The following is a 20,419-nucleotide window of genomic DNA, read 5'->3' as shown; positions in this document are numbered from 1 at the left end:
ACATCAGTATGGGATGGGTAGCAGTACTTGCAGAAAGAATATGGATGTCATGGATGATTGGAAGCTGAACATGAGCCAATGGTGTCATGCAGCTTCAGATTGTACATATGCAACAACAACAACAACAACAACAACAACAAAGTTGGAAGGGACCTTGGAGGTCATCTAGTCCAACCCCCCTGCTCAGGCAAGAAACCCTATACCATTTCAGACAAATGACTGTCCAGTCTCTTCTTAAAAACTTCCAGTGTTGGAGCATTCGCAGCTTCTGGAGGCAGGTTGTTCCACTGGTTAATTGTTCTAACTGTCAGGAAGTTTCTCCTTAGTTCTAGGTTGCTTCTCTCCTTGACTAGTTTCCATCCGTTGCTTCTTGTCCTGCCTTCGGGTGCTTTGGAGAATAGCTTAACTCCCTCTTCTTTGTGGCAGCCCCTGAGATATTGGAACACTGCATGTCACCCCTCACCCTTCTCTTCATTACACTAGACATACCCAATTCCAGCAACCGTTCCTTATATGTTTTAGCGTCCAGTCCCCTGATCATCTTTATTGCTCTTCTCTGTACTCTTTCCAGAATCTCAACATCTTTTTTACATTGTGGTGATCAAAACTGGATGCAGTATTCCAAGTGTGGCCTTACCAAGGCATTGTAAAGTGGTATTAACACTTCCTATGATCTTGATTCTATCCCTCTGTTAACGCAGCCTAGCACTGGCTTATGTGGCAGCTGCAGCACACAGAACAGAACAACAGAATTATAATGTCAAGATCAAGAGAGCAATTGTTCCTTTCCATTCTGCACTGATTAGACTGCACCTAGAATATTCTGGGAATTTAGGAGAGTGGCGTGGGGGCCTGGTGGTGAAGTCATTCACCTCCCACTCAGAAGGTTGAGAGTTTAATTCTGGATAGTGGCAGATGTTTCTCTTCTAGGGCGCAAAGAAAAAAAATCTGCGAACTCCATGTGGCATCAAGAAGGACAGCTGGCCAGTAAACTCTCAGTTCCATCCAGTTGACCCCAACTCTCCCCCAATTTAAGGGATTACAGGGTCATAAAAATTGAGTTTTTGCTGGGAATTTAGGAATTTCACATTTTAGGAAGGTCATTGATAAATTGGATTGTGTCTTGAACTGTTCAAGTATGGAAGACCTTAGGAGTTGGTAAACTCTTTTCTATGGCAAGTATTTAAACAGAGGCCAGATTATCTTATTTGGACGTGCTCTGGTGAAAGATACCTGCACTGGGCAGTGGTTTGGACTAGATGAACTCCAGTGATTCCAGTTAGAATAGAATAGAGCTGGAAGGGATCTTGGAGGTCTTCTAATCCTACCCTCTGCTCAAGCAGGAGAACCTGTACCATTTCAGATAAGTGACTTTAAGAAGTCTCTTCTTAAAAACTTCCAGTGATGGGGTGCTCACGATCATGTTCTTACATTCTAGGATGCTGTTAATTTATGTGCTTTAATTTCTCGTACCGTCCGTTGGAACACACTAGCTGGTTAACACTTGTACCATGTTTGTATTTCCCAGAAATGCTACTGAGCTTTTTTGAATGAGACGTTTAAACTATCAAAACATAACTTGTAATTTATTCTAGAAAGGCTGAAAGTGAGTTTCCCATTCTTTCTTTGGAAAAGGAAAAAATGGGAGCATGTTGTTTACTTCAGCTGTTTTTATCTAGGGGGTAGTCTATTGAATTACTTTTCTGATGTTAAAGATGTCTTATAGGAAATTAAGGTGGATGGAGAGTACTTTTTAATTTAATTTGTAATAAAAAGAGTCTATGAGGTCTCCTAAATGATTGACCAATATTGCTGCAAAGTGCTTTTATTTTATTTTACTTTTTTAGTGCCTGCTTACACATTAGCAGTATCTCAGTCTCTCCCAGGAATTCTGTGCTGCATTCCAATGATCATACAGTATTTCTTTCACTGTAGCTGCTGTTATTGTTGTTAGGCAGGAGACAGATAAATAAGAAATATGGCCGTGGTTTGTCTTACAGCTGTTATACCTGGCCTAATGAAGGGATGCAGTGGCTCAGTGGGTTAGGACGCTGAGCTTGTCGATCAGAAGGTTGACAGTTTGGCAGGTCGAATCCCGAGTGCCGCATAGCAGAGTGAGCGCCTGTTACTCGTCCCAGCTTCTGCCAACCTAGCAGTTCGAAAGCACGTAAAAATGCAAGTAGAAAAATAGGGACCACTATGGTGGGAAGGTAACAGCATTCCCTGCGCCTTTGGCGTCTAGACATGCCAGCCACATGACCATGGAGACGTCCTCGGACAAGCGCTGGCTCTTCGGCTATGAAATGGAGATGAGTCAGAAATGAGTCAGAAACGAGTAGCACACATGTGCGGGGGGAACCTTTACCTTTACCTTACCTGGCCTAAACAACAATTTGAGGAAGCAAGAGGTCTGTCTCCCTCTGACCCAGAGAGCAAAATTACTGACCTGGGTGGGAGGGGACGATGCATGGATGGCACATAATATGTTCTTTGATACTAATTTAAACTATATCAGAGCATGGCTATCGTAGGAAAATGTATAAGACCTCATTTCATCTATTATTTACAATTTCATACCTTCATACTCTGCCTTTTAGATGGATCACTCTCAAGAAGTTATATACTGCAAGCAAATGTAAAACGATGCCCCCAGAACATTAAGTCTGTGAAGCTCAAATCCAGCACTTTAATCTGAGATTGAATATATTGGCAACTAGTGGAGATTTTAGGACAGGTGGTTGATGGACCTGAGAAAAGGAGCAGGGAGATGTATTTATTATTAATATCTTCATATTGCCTTTCTGCTAAATGGAAAGGAGATTGTGTTTGGAAGCAGCTGGCATTCCAACTGATAGTTCCAGGCAAAGCACATCACAATAATCAAATCAAGAGGTTATCAAAACATAAATGATGATAGCCAGCTCTATATCTTCCAATAGTTTGATTATTTCTTTTTTTAAGTATTATTTTGAGCAACAATCACTATCTGAACATTCAGGAACAATGCAGATCTAAATTCCAAACAAGAATATTTCCTAGTCTGATCGTTTCAGTCAACTGGATTCAATTTTTCCATTCTTTTTTAAGCATCAGTAATTTCAGGCACTTGCTAAAGAGGTCACAGCCTCATCTTCAGCTGAAGAAAAGGAGAAATAGAGCTGCATATCATCAGCACATACTGAGACCACCACCACCCAGATCTTTACAAGATTTCATCCATAGGTTTTATGTAAATGGAGTAATAGCATGATGATAATTTTGGAAGAGGAAGCCCTCAGAATAATTTCTATCTGGAAGAAGAATGACCCTCTAATGGTATTTTTATTTATGAAGAATATTAATCCTTTTTTCCCTACCAAAACATTCAAAATGTTATGCAGGCAAAAAATTGTACAGTCAAAATTAGGAGACTGAAGGCTAAAACATGAAGAACGGTTGCAGGAATTGGGTATGTTTAGTTTAATGAAAAGAAGGACTAGGGGTGACATGATAGCAGTGTTTCAATATTTGAGGGGCTGCCACAAAGAGGAGGGTGTCAAGCTATTCTCCAAAGCACCTGAAGGCAGGACCAGAAGCAACGGATGGAAACTAATCAAGGAGAGAAGCAACCTAGAACTAAGGAAAAATTTCAGGCAGTTAGAACAATTAATCAGTGGGAAAACTTGCTTCCAGAAGTTGTGAGTGCTCCAAAATGGAGGTTTTAAGAAGAGATTGGACAACCATTTGTCTGATGTGGTATAAGGTTTCCTGCTTGATCAGGGATTGGACTAGAAGACCTCCAGGATTCCTTCCAATTCAGCTATTCTGTTATTCTATTTGTTTCTTTATGCTTTAGTTCAATATTTGTATGTTCCGTTTCTATCTTACTTGTTTCCATGTAGCCTTTTTAATTAGAACTGAGGTTTAGTCTTGCCTCCTGTGTTTGCCATTTTCCCAACTCTCATTGGAGCGTCCACACTGCCATGATTGTTATTTCTCATTCAGTTCCAGTGGACAAAAGATCTTGTTGGGATAGGAAGGCACAACATGAGAGTGGAGAGGTTTTCTGCTTATCTGACGGTCAAATATTTAATAATTGCAAAGTACCTCAGAAATGACTTGGGGAAGCAGTGGGATGGTAGTTAGCAAAGCACAACCTAAGCCTGGGAAGCAGGGAAAGCATTAGAAAAAATGTTAGAAAGAAACATAAAATGACCCTATCTTGAGTCTCTTTGGCATAAGATGGAGGGAAGGGAAAACACTGTCAGGCTTTCAAGATTCTGTTATTAAGCCAAAAAAGTAGATTTCCAGCATTTCTTGTAGAACCTGTTTTCTGACCTGGCCAATCTCGAAGGCTGACATCAATTTTGAAAATCAGTTGCTTCTCCCATTGGTACGGTTCTTTACAGCTATCCTCCCACAATTGAAGAGTTATGAACTTGGGGTGTCATAGAGACTACTGCTTAGCCTTGAGCTCTCTGGGGACCTTTGTACTCTGTATTCAGCTCTTTTTGAGAGGATCCAGGTTGGAAATACTGTTCCATTGCCTGCCACGTATTACATATGATGTTGTGTTTTTGGAGGATCTTGCTGATTCTGTCTGTGGTCCCTTTTAAGTATGGGAGGAGGGCTTTGCCATTTTCTTGTTCTCTGTCTTGGGTTTTTGTGGGTGTCTCTCTTCGGATTAAGTTGGTAATCATGTTTCTTTGGAATCCATTGGCTGTTAGTACATTAGTGAGAGTGTGTAGTTCGGTTTTTAGGTGTTGTTCGTCAGCTAGGTGTTTTGTTCTGGAGATGAGTGTCTTGGCTACGGAGTTGATCTGTGCTGGGTGGTGATGTGAGAGTGCGTTCAGATAGTGGTTTGTGTGTGTTTTTTTATGGTAGATAGTGTGTCCTAGGGAGCCGTTGGATCACAACATCAAAACAGCATTCTACACAGACAGAAAAATATCCACCATCCTAAGAAACACCAAAGACATCATTGGGTTAGAAAACCAAGGAGTAGACGAAATCCCATGCACCACCTGCCCCACCACATACATCGGACAGACCAACAGAAGAATAAGTGCACGCATTGAAGAGCACAGGAACTCACTCAGAAAGGGAGAACAAACTTCATCCCTGTTCCAACACTTTAAAGCCACGGGACATGAAATTGAATTTAAAAAAACCAGAACTATCGCCAAAATTGAACATTTTAACAACAGAATAATCAGAGAAGCCATCGAGATAAAAAAATGCCCCCAGAGCATGAACAAACGAGATGATACCTCTTGCCTACCAGCCATTTGGAAACCCACCTTGATTGACAGATGAGTCCCAACCACCAAGAATGATACCAGACCCAAACTCATGATAACGTCACATGACATCACCACCACACAACCATTCAAAAAGCAAATCCGAACCCACAACGATAACGACACACAACCACAAAACAGAAACCTAACTACAGCTGCAACATCAGCCACTTTAAACCCCTCCAAACCATACAATAAGCAAACTGACACCCACTATAAAAACATAGCACCACCACAAACATGGAGCCGAACAAAAGCAGCACAACTCACCAGTTCAGGTCTAAGGCTGGCAGCTGAGACCAGCCCATCCACTCAAAACACATCCCCACCCAATCAGAACACAGCCTCCATTCAAAACACACTCACACCCAATCAGAACAAAGCTAACCCCCCACCCAATCAGAGCACACCTCCACCCACAGAACACACCCCATCTGGCAGTTTAAAAAAGAAGAACAAACAGCCACTACCACACACTTCTCCCAGAAGATCGAAGCTGAAGCCACCAGCCTGAGGATGACGGATGAGAATTTGTCGAAACGTTGCCCTGATACCTCCAACTCTACGTGGGGAAAAAACCCGAATGACCAAAGATGTACATACAAACACCCGCGAAAACCTCAGAAAACATATTTTGAATCTATAACCATCTATTACAACTAAACCACTTTAAATTAAACAATTCTTAAGAATGAAATATTCTTAATTTGGACTTTACTTTTACTGTTTGGACTGTTGTGTGTTTTGAAAAATAGATTATTTAGAATTAGTTATGTTGCACTTCAGTCTTTAAATAATTAACCTAGTATATACATAACAATATATGATGTTTTCCATGGTGAGCTTAACATCAATAACAACATTTATTAAAAAGGCTAAAATAATTTCTGGTGGTATTATCTGTACATTAAAATTTTGTTTACTCACAATCTTTCACTTTTCACATTCTGGACAAGCAGTGGTCATGTATCCTAGCAAAAGATGTTACATATGTGCATAAGCACAGTCAGTAGCATATGCCTTTTTAAAAATATCAAACATGCAAAGAAACAAAAACAAAAATAAGTCCAAAATATCCAGAAATGCCAACTTTGGCATTTTACATCCAGAAATGCCAACTTTGCAACCAATATTTATCATCCATAACTATGGCACCCTAAGGATACCTGCATGCATGCAAATGCTTCTCTGTGATCAGTAACGCAGCAGGGATTGCTTTTTCCTTCCAGTAACAGATTGCTGGGAAATACCAAACATGGCCTTGAGAATTCCAATGTTTGTTACAAATTTTTCTGGATGTGGTTGGAAAGAGGCCTAGAAATGCCAGCACAAATACATCACACTTGCTGAATGTGCACATGCAACTAATTACAATCTTCAATTATATGTGATATATCTAAAATGAGATGGGCTGTCTCAACTGCAACTTGCAAACCGTTCCGTTTTGTGGCAAAACAATCCAGGACAAGCTGATCAGCATAGCTTAGAGAGGACTCATTAACACAATTTTTGGGAAGGAAAGAAACAGAAGGACAGTTTAACATCTTCCAGTTGATGTTATGTTATGTAACATCTTCTGGGAGTTGAAGTCCACAAGTCATAAAAGAGCCAAGGTTGCCTATGCCTGGCCTGTTGGCTTTTGAAAGCCAATAGGAATTGCTGCTGAGTGTGCCAAAAGACCCGGCCGACAAATGTTGCACAGGCAAGTTGTCTGCAGTGAAGGCAGGAACTTTGCACCCCTCCCTGCTGCCCAACTACACCATCTCAACTAGGTAAGTAAGCTATTATTTGCAAATAGGATGGCAATAAACAATTTAGGCTGCATTTACATCAGGGCTTTTCAACCTTTTCAGAAATTGTACCACATTTAGAACATGACAATATTCAAGCACCACCAGTGCTTAACAAGGTGTCAAAAACTTGATGACTAAAACAAGGGGGGGTGTATTTTGAGTTTCATTGGTTAGATTCATTTATTGTGATAGAAATGGCTAGTTTATAATATTATAGAAAAGCAAAAAGTTGAGGTTCAGTGTTAATGCTTCCTTCTACTCCTGTAACAGAGGAAGTCAGAAGTCAGTGCCTTTTCTTTTTCCCTTCTCCCCCTCACTTTTCCCTTTTTGTCTCACCCTTCACTCGCAAAAGCCCCCCCCACTCACACTTTGCTCACAAAAGCCTCCAGTCACTCTCACTCACTCCTCTGTCTCTTTCAAAGGCACCTCGTTCAGTCTCTCCCCCACTCATTCCATCTCTTTCAAAGGCCTCTTGCTCACTCGCTCACTTACTGCCCCGTCACTTCCAAACGCAATTTGCTCGTTCACGCATTCATTTACTGCCCCATCGCTTCAAAATGCCATTTGCTCGTTCACTCACTCACTTACTGCCCCATCGCTTCCAAATGCTTCCAAATGCCACTTGCTTGCTCACTCACTTACTGCATTTGGAAGCGACGGGGCAGTAAGAGAACGAGTGCCGGTGCCAGAGGCCATCAGCTGTTTGGTGCCGGAGACCACTGCCACGAGGAACTCAGCTCTGGGTCGGGGTTTGGAGCAGCTCCGGGTGGGGGCTCAGCATGGGCCACGGTGTGGCAACTGCAGGGAGAGGAATCCCCACGGTGGCTGTGGGGAGGGGAATCCCTGCAGCATGTGCCTCCGAGCCACAGGGGCAGGGGTGCAAAGGATGGGCGGTGATGCTGTAGCATGACACCAGCATCGCTCCCAGTGACAGCACCTCTGAGTTCTGGCACTTTTTTTTTTTTTAGAAAAAAAACACTGGTCATAAGTCACTCTTTTCAGTGCTGTTGTAACTTTAAACGATCACTAGATGAACTGTTGTAAGTCGAGGACTACCTGTACAATCTTAAAAGTACTTAGTAAATGGAGGGAAATGGCCATTCACTGGTTTATAGTAACAGAAGTACTACTAACAGGAGCATTGATTTGTCACCCAACCTCGGGGTGCATCCTGAAGCTGTTGTTTTGGTGTAATATGGAAGTGGTGTGCTATGGCCTTTTCCAACATGGTTTGTTAAGTTTCCAGTCTGGATAACAGCCCTGTGGTCTCTCATCCAAATACTATCAAAGGCTAACCCTGCTTAGCTTCCCAGGCAAAGCTTGCTAAGTGCTGCCACCTGTTGAAGAAGCATTCCATGGAGCTCCTTCCAAATTTGCTACAAATTTGTAAAGCCTATAGTGTAGTTAAAATGGCAATTACTATAGTCTAGTCATGAGGAGCAGCAGGAGTAATCTCAACAATCTGCAGAGATTACCCTAATTTGGATCCAGCATCCAGAGATGATTCTGTTTGGAAATCTGTCTTGCTAGCTAATACAAACCAGCTATCTGTCCACTCACCAGGGCACATAAAGGAAGTCTCTTCTTAAAATTATTTTCAGAACATAGTTGGAATTCTTTTTCTGCCAGATATCTCGGGAGCTAGTCATATGGAAAAAAAAGTTGGCCCTCTCTTAAATAATGCTTTAGTTTTTATCTCAAGCTGGGTAAATATATAAATGCAGAATTCCATCGCTTTCTCTCCAAAATCTTAGCTGAAACATACTCAAAAATTTGCACAAAGGTTTGCATTTCTGCAGTATCTGTACATATACATCCTACTTGGAGACCATTTGCTCCAAAAAATATAACATGCTAAATAAATACATCCTCCCTATATAAATTGTATTTGCTTTATTTTGTAAAGGGCACAAAGTAAAAATGCATTTTTAAAAACTTGCTTCTTGGAAAACATTTTTGATGAACTGCTTTAAGTAGGTAGATTGCATTCATATTAACCTGAGTGGTAGTAGTTTTCCTGGCAGAAAACAAATGGTTTTTTCACATCTGCAAGAGGGCATTAGGCAGAAGTAGTACAGAAATTATTCTGTAAGTGTCATGCAGAAGTGTGATGAAAAAACGATGCAATCTTATTAGCAAAGCAAAAAATAAAAACCCTATCTGTGGGACAAGATTTGGATTAAGAAGTAGGTGGTAAAAAGATTAAGTGTAGTTCCCATAATTTCTCAGCTTCAGATTCCATTCTTCCTGAAGTCACTTTTCTTATCTTGTGTAACAATCTGGATATATTTATGTACAGAAAGTTCTACATCTTGTATGGATAGCCAGGTTTCCTATATGACCATGAGAATACTCATTGTCTATTAACAGTTTTTCTTTTTAAACATAATCTTTTAAAAAATCCTATTTTCTTGCCTTCCCACTGTGATTTTATTTGATGATTACCCCTCTCTTCTTTCTTTTCTAAATTCACTTGAGCTAGTATTTCAGCTGTTTACATATGCATCTTGAGCTGAAAGGGTCTATGGTACTACATTTGTCTTCTTTGAGGAAGAATGTGTATTACTCACAATATGGAGGGGAGGGTTAGTTTAATGTGACTAAAGCAAACTTTCCATCTCTTGACTTTTATCACTGGGGCAGTCATGGGGGGGACAGACAGAGAGTAGTTCAGAATAGAGTAATAATGTTCAGAACAGAAATAGCAATGGTGAATGAGTGATTTTCAGAAAGGGTATAATGGTATATATGGGAATGACCTTGGGAGGCAGGGCAAAGAGACACAACAAAGGGAATGGTCAGATAAAAGACATCTGAGCCCACAGCAAGAATGTGGTTGGTAGAAGAACCCCAGAAGAGACTCTCCCTAGAATCTTCAGCTGTAAAGAAGATGGAGTGAGATTTACATTAATTTCAGTTTTGGAAAATTCTGTTGTAATTTTAAATGAAGTAGAATTAGTTCATCTGGTCACGCTTCCTGTCTGGTTTACCTCAGAAGGCTGCAGGGATTGATGCTGCCAGCCTTGAAGGAGGCATTTTGTTTCCCCTCCCCCCCCTTACAAAGCCATCTCATGGCCCAACCATTCTAGATAACTGTTGGCCATTCTTCAACCAAATCTTTCTTGATAAGATTGGCTAGGTTCCAACCTCTGAAAAACTTGGATCAGACAATTTATCAGGATCCTTTGCAGTCTCAAGTTCCAGAACATTCTATGGATGACCTGCAGCAGGAGGTGGGGAGTGGAGCACACTTCCCATTGTTTTCAAATGTGTTCCATAGCATCAACCATGGAAAACCTTTTGGGGTGTCTATGAGGATGGGACAATGGAGGGATTGTTCTACAGGAATTCTTCTCCTTTCTGAATAGCTGTTCCCATCTCTTCTTGGGGGAGGAAAAACAAATCCCTGCTCCAATGCCATGTGCCTCAGAGCTCAGGCCTTTCCTCCATCTTGTTTAACATTTACATGAAATGCCTGGGAAAGATCATCCCTCAGTTTACAGTTGGCTACAATCAGTGTGTATACCAGTTCAATGTTGCATATACCAGATCAATGTTGTGACACCCAGTTAAACATCTTAGGCTGAGAAGGTGATGGAATGAAAGACCTGACCAACTAAAAACAGATTAAGACTAAATCAAAAGAACCTTCTGATTCCATGAGTGTTCCATATATTCTTCTAGAATATGTTGCCCTGTCCATGAAAGAGTTGGGTGCTCACTTTGTGGCTTCTTCTAGACTCCCAATTTCTGGAACTGGAACAGCAAATAGAGGGTGTGACCAGAAAAGAAGAGCAAGAGAAATAATAATCAAATTAAGTGTATTGTATGTATGAGGGAGAGAAGAAATACTGTATGTGTTTTGCCATGGAACTAAGATCTCTTGTAGACTTGGAATAGGTTAGGTAAACATGTGACAGATAAGCCTGTTTATAGTTTCTAAAAACAGAGAAAGGCTCATACAGCATCTGCCTTTTGAGACCTCTTCGTTGATCTGCCAGCCATGTGGAACTGACACTAGCCCCAAGAGGGCAATGCAATACTATATTCCATTTAACCTAAAAGTGTGATGGCTAGCTAAAATGGCAACCGAATATTTTGTCTAGAGACAGGGATAGCCAAAATAATCTGTGCAACAGCAACATTGTCAAACTTCCATGCCAAACAGTGTTGTATTATAAAAATAAGCAGCAAATCTGCGTCCTTATTTCATACACAATTTTTCATCAATCAGAGCTAGCTGTGATTCAGGAAAATGCACCTTTGCCATTTCGTATACAAGATCATTTTTGCATCCCAGTAGGGATGAATACCTTTTCTGAAGCAACACTTTTGGCCTCTGACTGGCATGTAAGGTTGGCACTGCAGTGAGAGAACAAAACAAAATTATGTCCAACCCCCTAATTAAAATAAATATAAATTTTATATATTATTTAAATAAGTTAACATACTTACACCCTTCACATTCTTCTTATGTCATTAAAATGAGACACGCTAGCTGAGGAATTCTGAGAGTTGAAGTCCACAAGTCATAAAAGGGCCAAGTTTGAAGACCCCTGTTCTAGAGTCTCAACATCTTTTTTATATCATGGTGACCAAAACTGGATGCATTATTCCAAGAGTGGTCTTACTAAAGCATTATAAGGTTTTTATTATACCAAGGGATTATAAAGTGTTTATAGTCTTTATGAACAGTACACTCAATTAAACATTATATCTTAATCAACTTTTGGGTTTTTTTTAAAGAAAATTGCATATTGCAGAGATTAAGACTGACAAAGTTCTACAATATTCATCAGTAAGCTTCACTTTCTTTAAAAGAGGATGGTGTCAATTTGATTTCTAAAGATTTAAACATGATATTTTTATTATCCAGCAAAATGGGTATGGGATATGGATTTTGGAAAATTAATAATGGATAAGGGGGCAGAAAGATTTGGAATGATAGCTTTGAATTCTTTATCAATTTTCTTATGGAAAAATGGAGATTGTTCTTGGCTTTTTAATGATAAGGAGACCTTGAAGACTCTACACTAGAGTCAGAGGATATAGAAAATGGAACAGAAACCCTTAGTGCAAATTTCGGAATACTTTTCAGCTAAGATTTTGGACAGAAATCCATGGGAGTCTGCATGTAGATATTTGTAAGCTTTTGGACAGAATGGATCAGATGCTTGATCAAATTGACAGAACATGTTCTTATGAAGTTGTAAAATAAGAGTGAGTTGCAGTGAATGTTTATGAAATTATTTTGAAGAAGAATTAACTGTAATGCAAATGGATCTGATGGATAAATGGTGTTAACAGAGCTTAACCTTTAGGAACTCTTTTCAAGAGTAGGACTACTAAGGCTAGTAACCCATCAAATGATTCTTAATTCAATTAAATCAAACTACCATTTTATACAAGAAATTAAAAGATGCTTGCTCCTTGGGAGGAAAGCCATGGCAAATCTAGACAGCACACTAAAAAGCAGAGACATCACCCTGTCAACAAAAGTGCGTATAGTCAAGGCTATGGTCTTCCCAGTTGCAATGTATGGCAGTGAAAGCTGGACCATAAGAAAGGCTGAGCGCCAAAGAATTGAAGCCTTTGAACTATGGTGCTGGAGAAGACTCCTGCGAGTTCCTTGGACTGCAAGGCGATCAAACCGGTCAGTCCTAGAGGAGATCAACCCTGACTGCTCTTTAGAAGGCCAGATCCTGAAGCTAAAACTCAAATACTTTGGCCACCTAATGAGAAGGAAGGACTCATTGGAGAAGAGCCTAATGCTGGGAAAGATTGAGGGCAATAGAAGAAGGGGACGACAGAGAATGAGGTGGCTGGATGGAGTCATTGAAGCAGTAGGCGTGAGCTTAGATGGACTCCAGAAGATGGTAGAGGACAGGAAGGCCTGGAGGAACATTGTCCATAGGGTCGCGATGGGTCGGACACGACTTCGCAACTAACAACAACAACACCATTTTATAGCAGGTTCTAAAGTCTGAACTGACCATTAGATGCCCAATTCACACATTGTATGAGACAAGTTTTTTTAACTATGATTTCTTGAATATAACTGTATTTATTTAATTTGTAAGCCAGAATTGCTGGGCTCATATATTACGCAAGCCAAAAACCAGTTACAATATATCTTAGACCTAGGGATATATGTAAGCTCAACTTTTTAAAATCTTGTTCTATATTTGATATAGGTATTTTGTATGTAAATCAAGACTATTAATTTAATTTATTAATATTTCTATACCGCCCTTCTCCCGGAGGACTCAGGGCGGTGTACAGGGCAAGAATAAAACACAGAAATTTACAAAAACTAAAAGATAATTAAATACATGCCCGATTAAAATACAATTGATACATAGTAAAAACCCCAATAAAAATGATAAAAAACCCCACCAATCCCCCCTCAGGCCAGGCCGGCTTGCTCGAACAAGTATGTTTTCAGATCGCGGCGAAAGGAGCGCAGATCGGGCGCCGTCCGGAGCTCAACCGGTAACTGGTTCCATAGCTCCGGGGCGCCCACAGAGAAGGATCTCCCCCTGGGGGCCACCAGTCGGCATTCTCTGACCGGTGGCACCCTGAAGAGGCCCTCTCTGTGGGAACGCACAGGGCGCAGGGAGCTTGATGCCGGCAGCAGATGTTCCCTGAGGTACTTATGAGGCTGTAACCTATGTAGAGTTTATATGTGAGTAAATAGCTGGGCAGTTAAGTGCATTTTCTTAGGAGTATTACAGTTATCTTCAAACAAAGAATTAAAACAGAATGCAGCTTTGTAGACTTTGGCTTACTAAGTTGCAATAACCTGGTCATTATGGTTTTAAAGTTATGATTGATGGTTTACTTTATGTTTGAATCTGACCATTACGGTTGTTTGGTTACCCATGGTTGAAGCATACACTTAACATTTGTGAATTCAGCCCTTGGCTATTTATTTCACAATGTAGAGCCTTCTTCACATGCAGGAAGACAAGTGGGTTTTTTCTTCTTCAATTTTTAGCAGGATTTGTGGATTCATTAAACATATTTTATGTCAGCAGTTTGTCAGTTTTTCAGAGAGAAGGAGTAAGTGAGTAAGTCAGCAAGTAGAGAAAAGTGTGTTTTGGTGTCGCTTGTGTGCAAATATCCTGACTTGGCTTAAGTTAGCAATTTATCTACTTTTCCATGCATCATACTGGAAATCTAAACTCTATATGAACTTTCTTTACTCTCTTTTCTGTTCTCCCCCTCCCCACTCAACTCCCAACCCCAGTTTAGAAATAGCATAGTTCATTTTGAATTGGACTGTTTTAAAGGCAGTATGGGATGGACAATAAAAATTGTGCACTACTGTAGCTTGTTATTTCCTGTACAAGCTGCTTGTTTGAAATCCATTCCTTCACTTCCCTCCCCTTAAAACCTCTGCTTTTAAGATTCCTTGAAAATGGCTGCTATCTCAATGTACCATACCTTCGGGAAGCTAACACTGATTTTTGTGCCTGATTGAGTGCTTTGTCCTAGGCGGTGTTAGTGCTTGCACTGCCTTATATGTTTGAATTGCTGATGCTTTGAACTTCAACAGAGTCTTCCAGATCAGAGAATGCATCGGCGTGTATTGTTAGCCAGCATATAAATGATATCAACATTGTGACTAGAAGCCAAAATATGGAAATGTTTGACAAAGAGATTCTTTTGAGCAAAAAAAATGACTTTCATCATATTTTTAAATTTTAATTAATTAATTAATTTAAATCTGTTATATTTCAAATATGACTTGCTTTTCTGATCCTTTGTTCTCTTTATTATTGTGGTTTGCATGAGGGAGTGATGCTGGATTCTTTAATATAGAATTGACAAAGGCTTTTCTTCCTCATTAGATGTAATAACCCTTTTTATATCTGACTTAAACAATGTTTCTAAAGGTAACTGTCGACATTTCCCTTTGTAAAGATGCAGTCCCAGAATCAATGGATTGCTAAATAATATAGGGAACAATTCTCCATAAGCAAGAAAGTTAACCTCCCCAAATGTGGGAAATTTGTTTTTCTCCATTCTTTCTCGTAATATGCTCAGAGGATACAGTTTGCAACAACCTCTCTGGGCATATTAGATGGAGAATGGCGAGAGCTATGAAGTTTATGGCACAGCATATACCCATGTATTACAGGCTAACATTCTGACATGCCCAGAGAGCAAGATACCCATAAAAAAGGCATCCACATATAAACTTGCATTTTCTATTCAGATTCAGCTAGAGGTCATCAAGGAACTTTTCACTAGCATTATTTGGCTGAACAAGGGCTACAACGGAAAGCTTTAATAAGGAACTTTTTCAATACTCGTTATTCTGCATATACAATTACGAATGGCATTAGAATTAGAATCATTGTGGATGCTTGTGTTTGCTAAGCCCATATGGCATACTGAGAGAGAAAAGAGATTATAGCCTGTCATGTTTATACATTTTGTGTAGTTCAAGTAAGTGGATAGCTTGCAGAGGTGACCTTGCAGAGAGAGGCTTGCAGTGTCAGCCATTGGAGTTTTTCTCTTTCCTGTTTAATTGAATAGTGTGTCCCTGATGTTTCCCCAAGAAAGATGGTTTTGGCAGGAAAACACCTTTCGTATTTGGTATTATCTTTCTCCAGCAAAGTGTTTAAATTGCTAACCAGTCACCTCTTCCTTCTGATGATGATACATTTCATAAGCTGTGTGTGTTAAGTAAGTGATTCTTGATCCTGTGGGGCTGGCAGCATCCATTAGACTTTGAGTTGTATAAACCCAGGGCTGATATCTGTGGAACCTTATTTGAATCCTCCCCATCAGAAAGAAAGAAAGAAAGAAAGAAAGAAAGAAAGAAAGAAAGAAAGAAAGAAAGAAAGAAAGAAAGAAAGAAAGAAAGAAAGAAAGAAAGAAAGAAAGAAAGAAAGAAAGAAAGTCTTTGTAGATTGAGGTTCCAGAATCACTGTTTTCTGCCTGAAGATAGTGGACCAAACTCAGATGAAAAACATACTTGTGATATGTGTGCAGTAAGCAAAACAGAGGGGAAATCTTGAGCCGACAATGTCACGGGCAGTGAAGCGGGTGCAGAACACGATTTGTGCTGCTGCCAATTCCAGAGGTTCACAGACAAAGAAAATTCAGAGCAAATTTTGGGTTCCCCCAGGTTATGCACGCTTCCTTCTGCTCACAAAACGAAGCTTCTGAATAATTATCTGTGCTATGCACCTTGCAAATCTTCTGCCATGGCTTTTCCTCAGACCTTCACAACAAATCTAAAAAGGTGTGTGGTAGGGGGGTACAGGAAAAGAGGAGTCCATTTAGTGCTTTGTAATTACTTCTGTGTTTCCTAATATATAAACAGTGTCGCTATTTTTAATTTCCTATGGCTTGCTTGAATTGCACTGCTTTCCCATGCTCTATTCTGTTTCAACTCCCAAATATTCTTATGTTCTTCGATTTCTGAAAGGAGATTTTCATTCAAATTTCCCAACATGGTATTCTCTGCTATGAGACTTGGATTACAGCTAGCATATTGGCTGGCTGGGGATGATGGGAGATGTAATTCAATGCAATTTGGGAACTAACAAGGAAAGCTGCATGTGAATATCAGTGTTCATCAGAGTCCCAGGAGTAGCAGTACTTGTTATTAAATGAGAAGACTGAACAACACATACTGTTGTGGCAGGCAGCAGATTGTTATGATATTCCAGCTGATATTCCAGCTCCAGAGATTCTCAGCATTGCTATGATTTTTTTTTCAAAAATATGAGAACAATCACTATGACTTGCTATGTGAAGCAGTAAGGAAAGTAGATCCTCATAATAGCATGAATGAAGGCTCTGTGATCTTATGCAGAGGCTACCCAAGACAGAAATGGCAGAAATATTTATTCCATGCATAAATGAAGGACAAAACCACTGATTTGTTTTATAAGAACTTCTCAGTTCTCTGGCCATTGATCTTATTGCTGGTCAATGGAAACTGAGGTTGGATCAACTTGCTGGTTGAATTAACCTTAGCATTCCAGTTGTCATTTTATTGATTTGACACACTGACAATTTGACCTTTCTCCAGGTATTCCCGTGCCTCTTTCCTCCACTCTCCCCCTCCCAAAGTGTGTTAACTTGAGAAAGAATAACTGACATAGGTTTCCTTGTGACTTCATCGCAGAATGGAGATGGGAAAGTGGGCCTCCCTAGGCTTAATTCAGTGTTTTAATCATCATAGCCCATATACTGTATCAAGACGGAGTGCCCCAGATGCAAAGAAGAAGATAACTACCCTTTCCAAAAACAATTGCTAGGACTCAAATTTTCTAGGGTGCAGTAGCCCTGAATGGGAACTACTTGGATTCTGCTATAGGCAGGGAGGAAATCCAAATTTTAGTACAAGCGAGTGAATGTTGTGTCAGATGAGATATATGCAAAAAGTGAAAAGAGGAAACTGTCCACCCTGTCAGTGCAAGCATCCCAGATAACAGTGCAAAATAAATAAATAAATAAAATCTTCAGGAAAGCTTAGGAATTTCTCATCCTCAAAGCAATATCTTGCAGGAAATTCATTGGCTCCCTGCTTTTAGGAGCAATTACCCTTAGAGCAGCCATCAATTCTGTAGCCTCTTCTGAAGGGGCTATAAATCCAAGCAGCCACTGTCAGCTGGGATGATTTTTTAAAAAAAAGAAGAAGAAGAAACCCTGCATCTCCTGTACTACTCTGCCCAGGATGAATGGAGGATGCAGCTACTATTTAAGAGGCAGGACTCTGGGTTTATGCTTAGGCACAGAACGGTAGCTTCCCCACCTGTAGCCTGATTGGTTAAAAAGCAGCTCATGTTGGATTTGCTGTGAAGAGGCTAAGGGGAGGGTTTTATTTTAAAGAAGGTGGTGATGTGGAGGGGGGAATAGGGGAGCCTGAGAGTACATTTGATTGGCTGGGGGAGGGGGCTTGAGCTAGAGAGAGTGCTGAGCAGGCATTCATGAGATACGGTGAGGCGAGCGTCTTTCCCCCTGCCTCCCACTTCAGATGCAAGGACAGGCTGGAGCGCTGTGGCTGGGTTAATAGCACAGAGAGAGGGAGCACGACTGGATTGGATTCTCAAGAGTGACAGCGCTGGGAATGAAACACCATCCACTTCTTCCATCTGTCCTAGGCTTCCTCTGTCCAAGGGGAGACGGGGGGAGACGTTTAAAGTGAGCTGAACCATCTCCAGGCAGAGCGATGGGACCGAGCGGAGCAGGGCAGGAGAGCTGCTTGCTATTGGGATAATCTCTGATCTTAACCTCTTTTCTGTGCAACATCCCCGGTTTTACTCTTTGGGTGTCCTTGCTAATAGCAATGTGGATTGAAGGTTTTATATGGCACTTGGGATAATCAGCAAGACTGTCGCTCTCCTTTGCAAAACCAAACTAGACTATTTCTCTCCCTGGTTGTCTCTCTCCTCCCCCCCCACCCTTTTGATTGTGGCACCAAAGACGATGTTTTCTGCGCAGGAAAGACTTCTGCACAAGTAAGCCCAGGGGTTTCCTAACTCCTGGCTGAGCAGGCTTCAGTCTGCCAACGGGCTGCTTTTGCAACTCACTTTACTCCTTGACAGAACCATGGCAGGCAAAAGAACAGCTGGCAGAAAACATTAGGGGAGGGGGGGAGGAGGCAAATAAGGAAGTTGCTGAAAGCCTGTCCTTCCCAACAAAATAAAACTGCAAAGATTCTTGTCCATACTAACTCTGGAACACTTTTGACGTCACCATGCGCAGATCTAGCACCGATGAATCAACTTACCATAGGAGCCCTTCTGTGGACAGCAAGGATTACAGTTTTCCCAATGGCGCCTTCCGTCGCTACAGCAGCATGTACGGCGGCCAATTTGGAGCCGCAAGTAACTCTTTTTTTGGATTCCATACCAACCCGGGTCCTAAGGCCACCAAGGCTAAGTACACCACCCCCAAGGGGAACAAGTATGTGGTCTTTTACTTGGATCTCTCCTTTATTTTTCTTCTAGAACTGAAGAGGTGCAGCATGGCTCACAACTGCCTACAGTGCATTAAGTACCTCATGTTTGTCTTCAACTTGCTCTTCTGGGTGAGTATGTACCTCTCTCTGCATGGGTTTATTTAGCCCCTAGGGTGTCTCAACAAGTCTGGGGATAGTTTTCCTCCCAAACCTTTGGGCAGCAAGTAATGGGGGAAATGAGAGCTGGTTGTAGGCATTACACATCATGCACGCTGAAGTTGTAGACTGAAGTGACACAATTTTGGACGATGCCATTTGAGGCTGTGGGGGTGGATCTCATCTCTTTGAATGCTCTGCCACGTGAGTGTGAGAGAAAGAGAGTCATTCATAGAGAATGCCAACACATTAGCAATAAATTGGCACGTGTCCTTGCTTCTTATATGCCGGCAGCTTTTTATGGGAAGGAGCATTTTAAAAGACAGAATCCCAACCTTTAGTATGAAGTGCTACAGTCCAGAGTTCTGCCACTTCATTTGCCCCTTTGCTCTGCGTAATGGTAGAACCAGTCTGGCTTTTCCTACTGAGGTGGCTCTAGTTAGTGAGGACCAAGAAAATATTGGTCCCTGTTTTGTTCTGTTTTTCTATGTTCTTCATCCATCTTGTTAAGCTGCGTGCATATTCAGATGCTGTTCTGGAGGCTGGGAATTCATTGCATTTCTTGTTCCATATGAATTTGTGCCCCTGCTTAAGTCTCAAATGTGTTGTTAATTGCTCTGTGGGATCGTGTGCCCAAACTCGGATTTGCATAGTCTGTTTAAAAGGTGGTTCTTGAAATACTAAGACACAAATTGATGCTATTCTGTGGTGACCAGGAATAATCTGAATCAATGTGTACATTGTGGGAGTGCATATGAAGATAAACTGTGCCCTTGTGACTGATAGTGCCATCAATATTAGGGATACTGCAGGTGGATTTCAAGGGATTAGCAAACTAGTACCTGATTTTCTGCAGTAAGAAGAGACTTTACAGAACAGGGGTAGACTTACTGGGCAAAATGTGAACTGCACATCCTGGTAAGTAACTTCCAGTCCTGTGACAAGGTGTCATATTCCTTTATTTGGGAAGAGTATTTGGAAACCTTGACTATAAAGTGACTTTATTTCTGTGCTGCTTATTCAATTTCCTGTACAGAAATATTGTGTTGGTGGAAAAACATTGACTTGTCCTGATGATCTTTTTTATGTATGTATGTGTATATATATATACACACACACAAAAAAAAGACTTGTAGATTCATAAAGTTGGAAGGGGGCCATCTATCTAGCCCAATCCCCTTCTCACTGTTGAAATCCAAATTAATAATCCCAAACAGATGGCTTTCCAGCTTCTGTTTGAACACATTATAGGAGAATACATTATT

At 40.8% G+C, this 20,419-nt stretch overlaps 1 protein-coding gene across 2 annotated transcripts in view; it reads left to right on the top strand.

Moving 5' to 3' along the window:
- Positions 1 to 20,419, top strand: part of TSPAN4 (tetraspanin 4) — a gene marked incomplete at its 5' end in the record, with an annotated part of 744,217 nt that overhangs the window by 453,767 nt on the left and 270,031 nt on the right. The window contains one exon of one of the 2 annotated variants that reach the window (XM_083350677.1): positions 19,048 to 19,127. In XM_083350677.1, coding sequence (XP_083206803.1) covers positions 19,065 to 19,127 — 63 coding nt within the window. Of the gene's footprint in view, positions 1 to 18,794; positions 19,128 to 20,419 lie in introns of those variants that run through there. The other variant, XM_083350676.1, reaches the window with a different exon arrangement.

The sequence above is a fragment of the Vipera ursinii genome, assembly GCF_947247035.1.
Source record: "Vipera ursinii genome assembly, chromosome: 1".
Lineage (NCBI taxonomy): Eukaryota > Metazoa > Chordata > Lepidosauria > Squamata > Viperidae > Vipera > Vipera ursinii.
The sequence above is the reverse complement of the archived record's forward strand: the minus strand, read 5'-3'. Positions and strand labels throughout refer to the sequence as shown.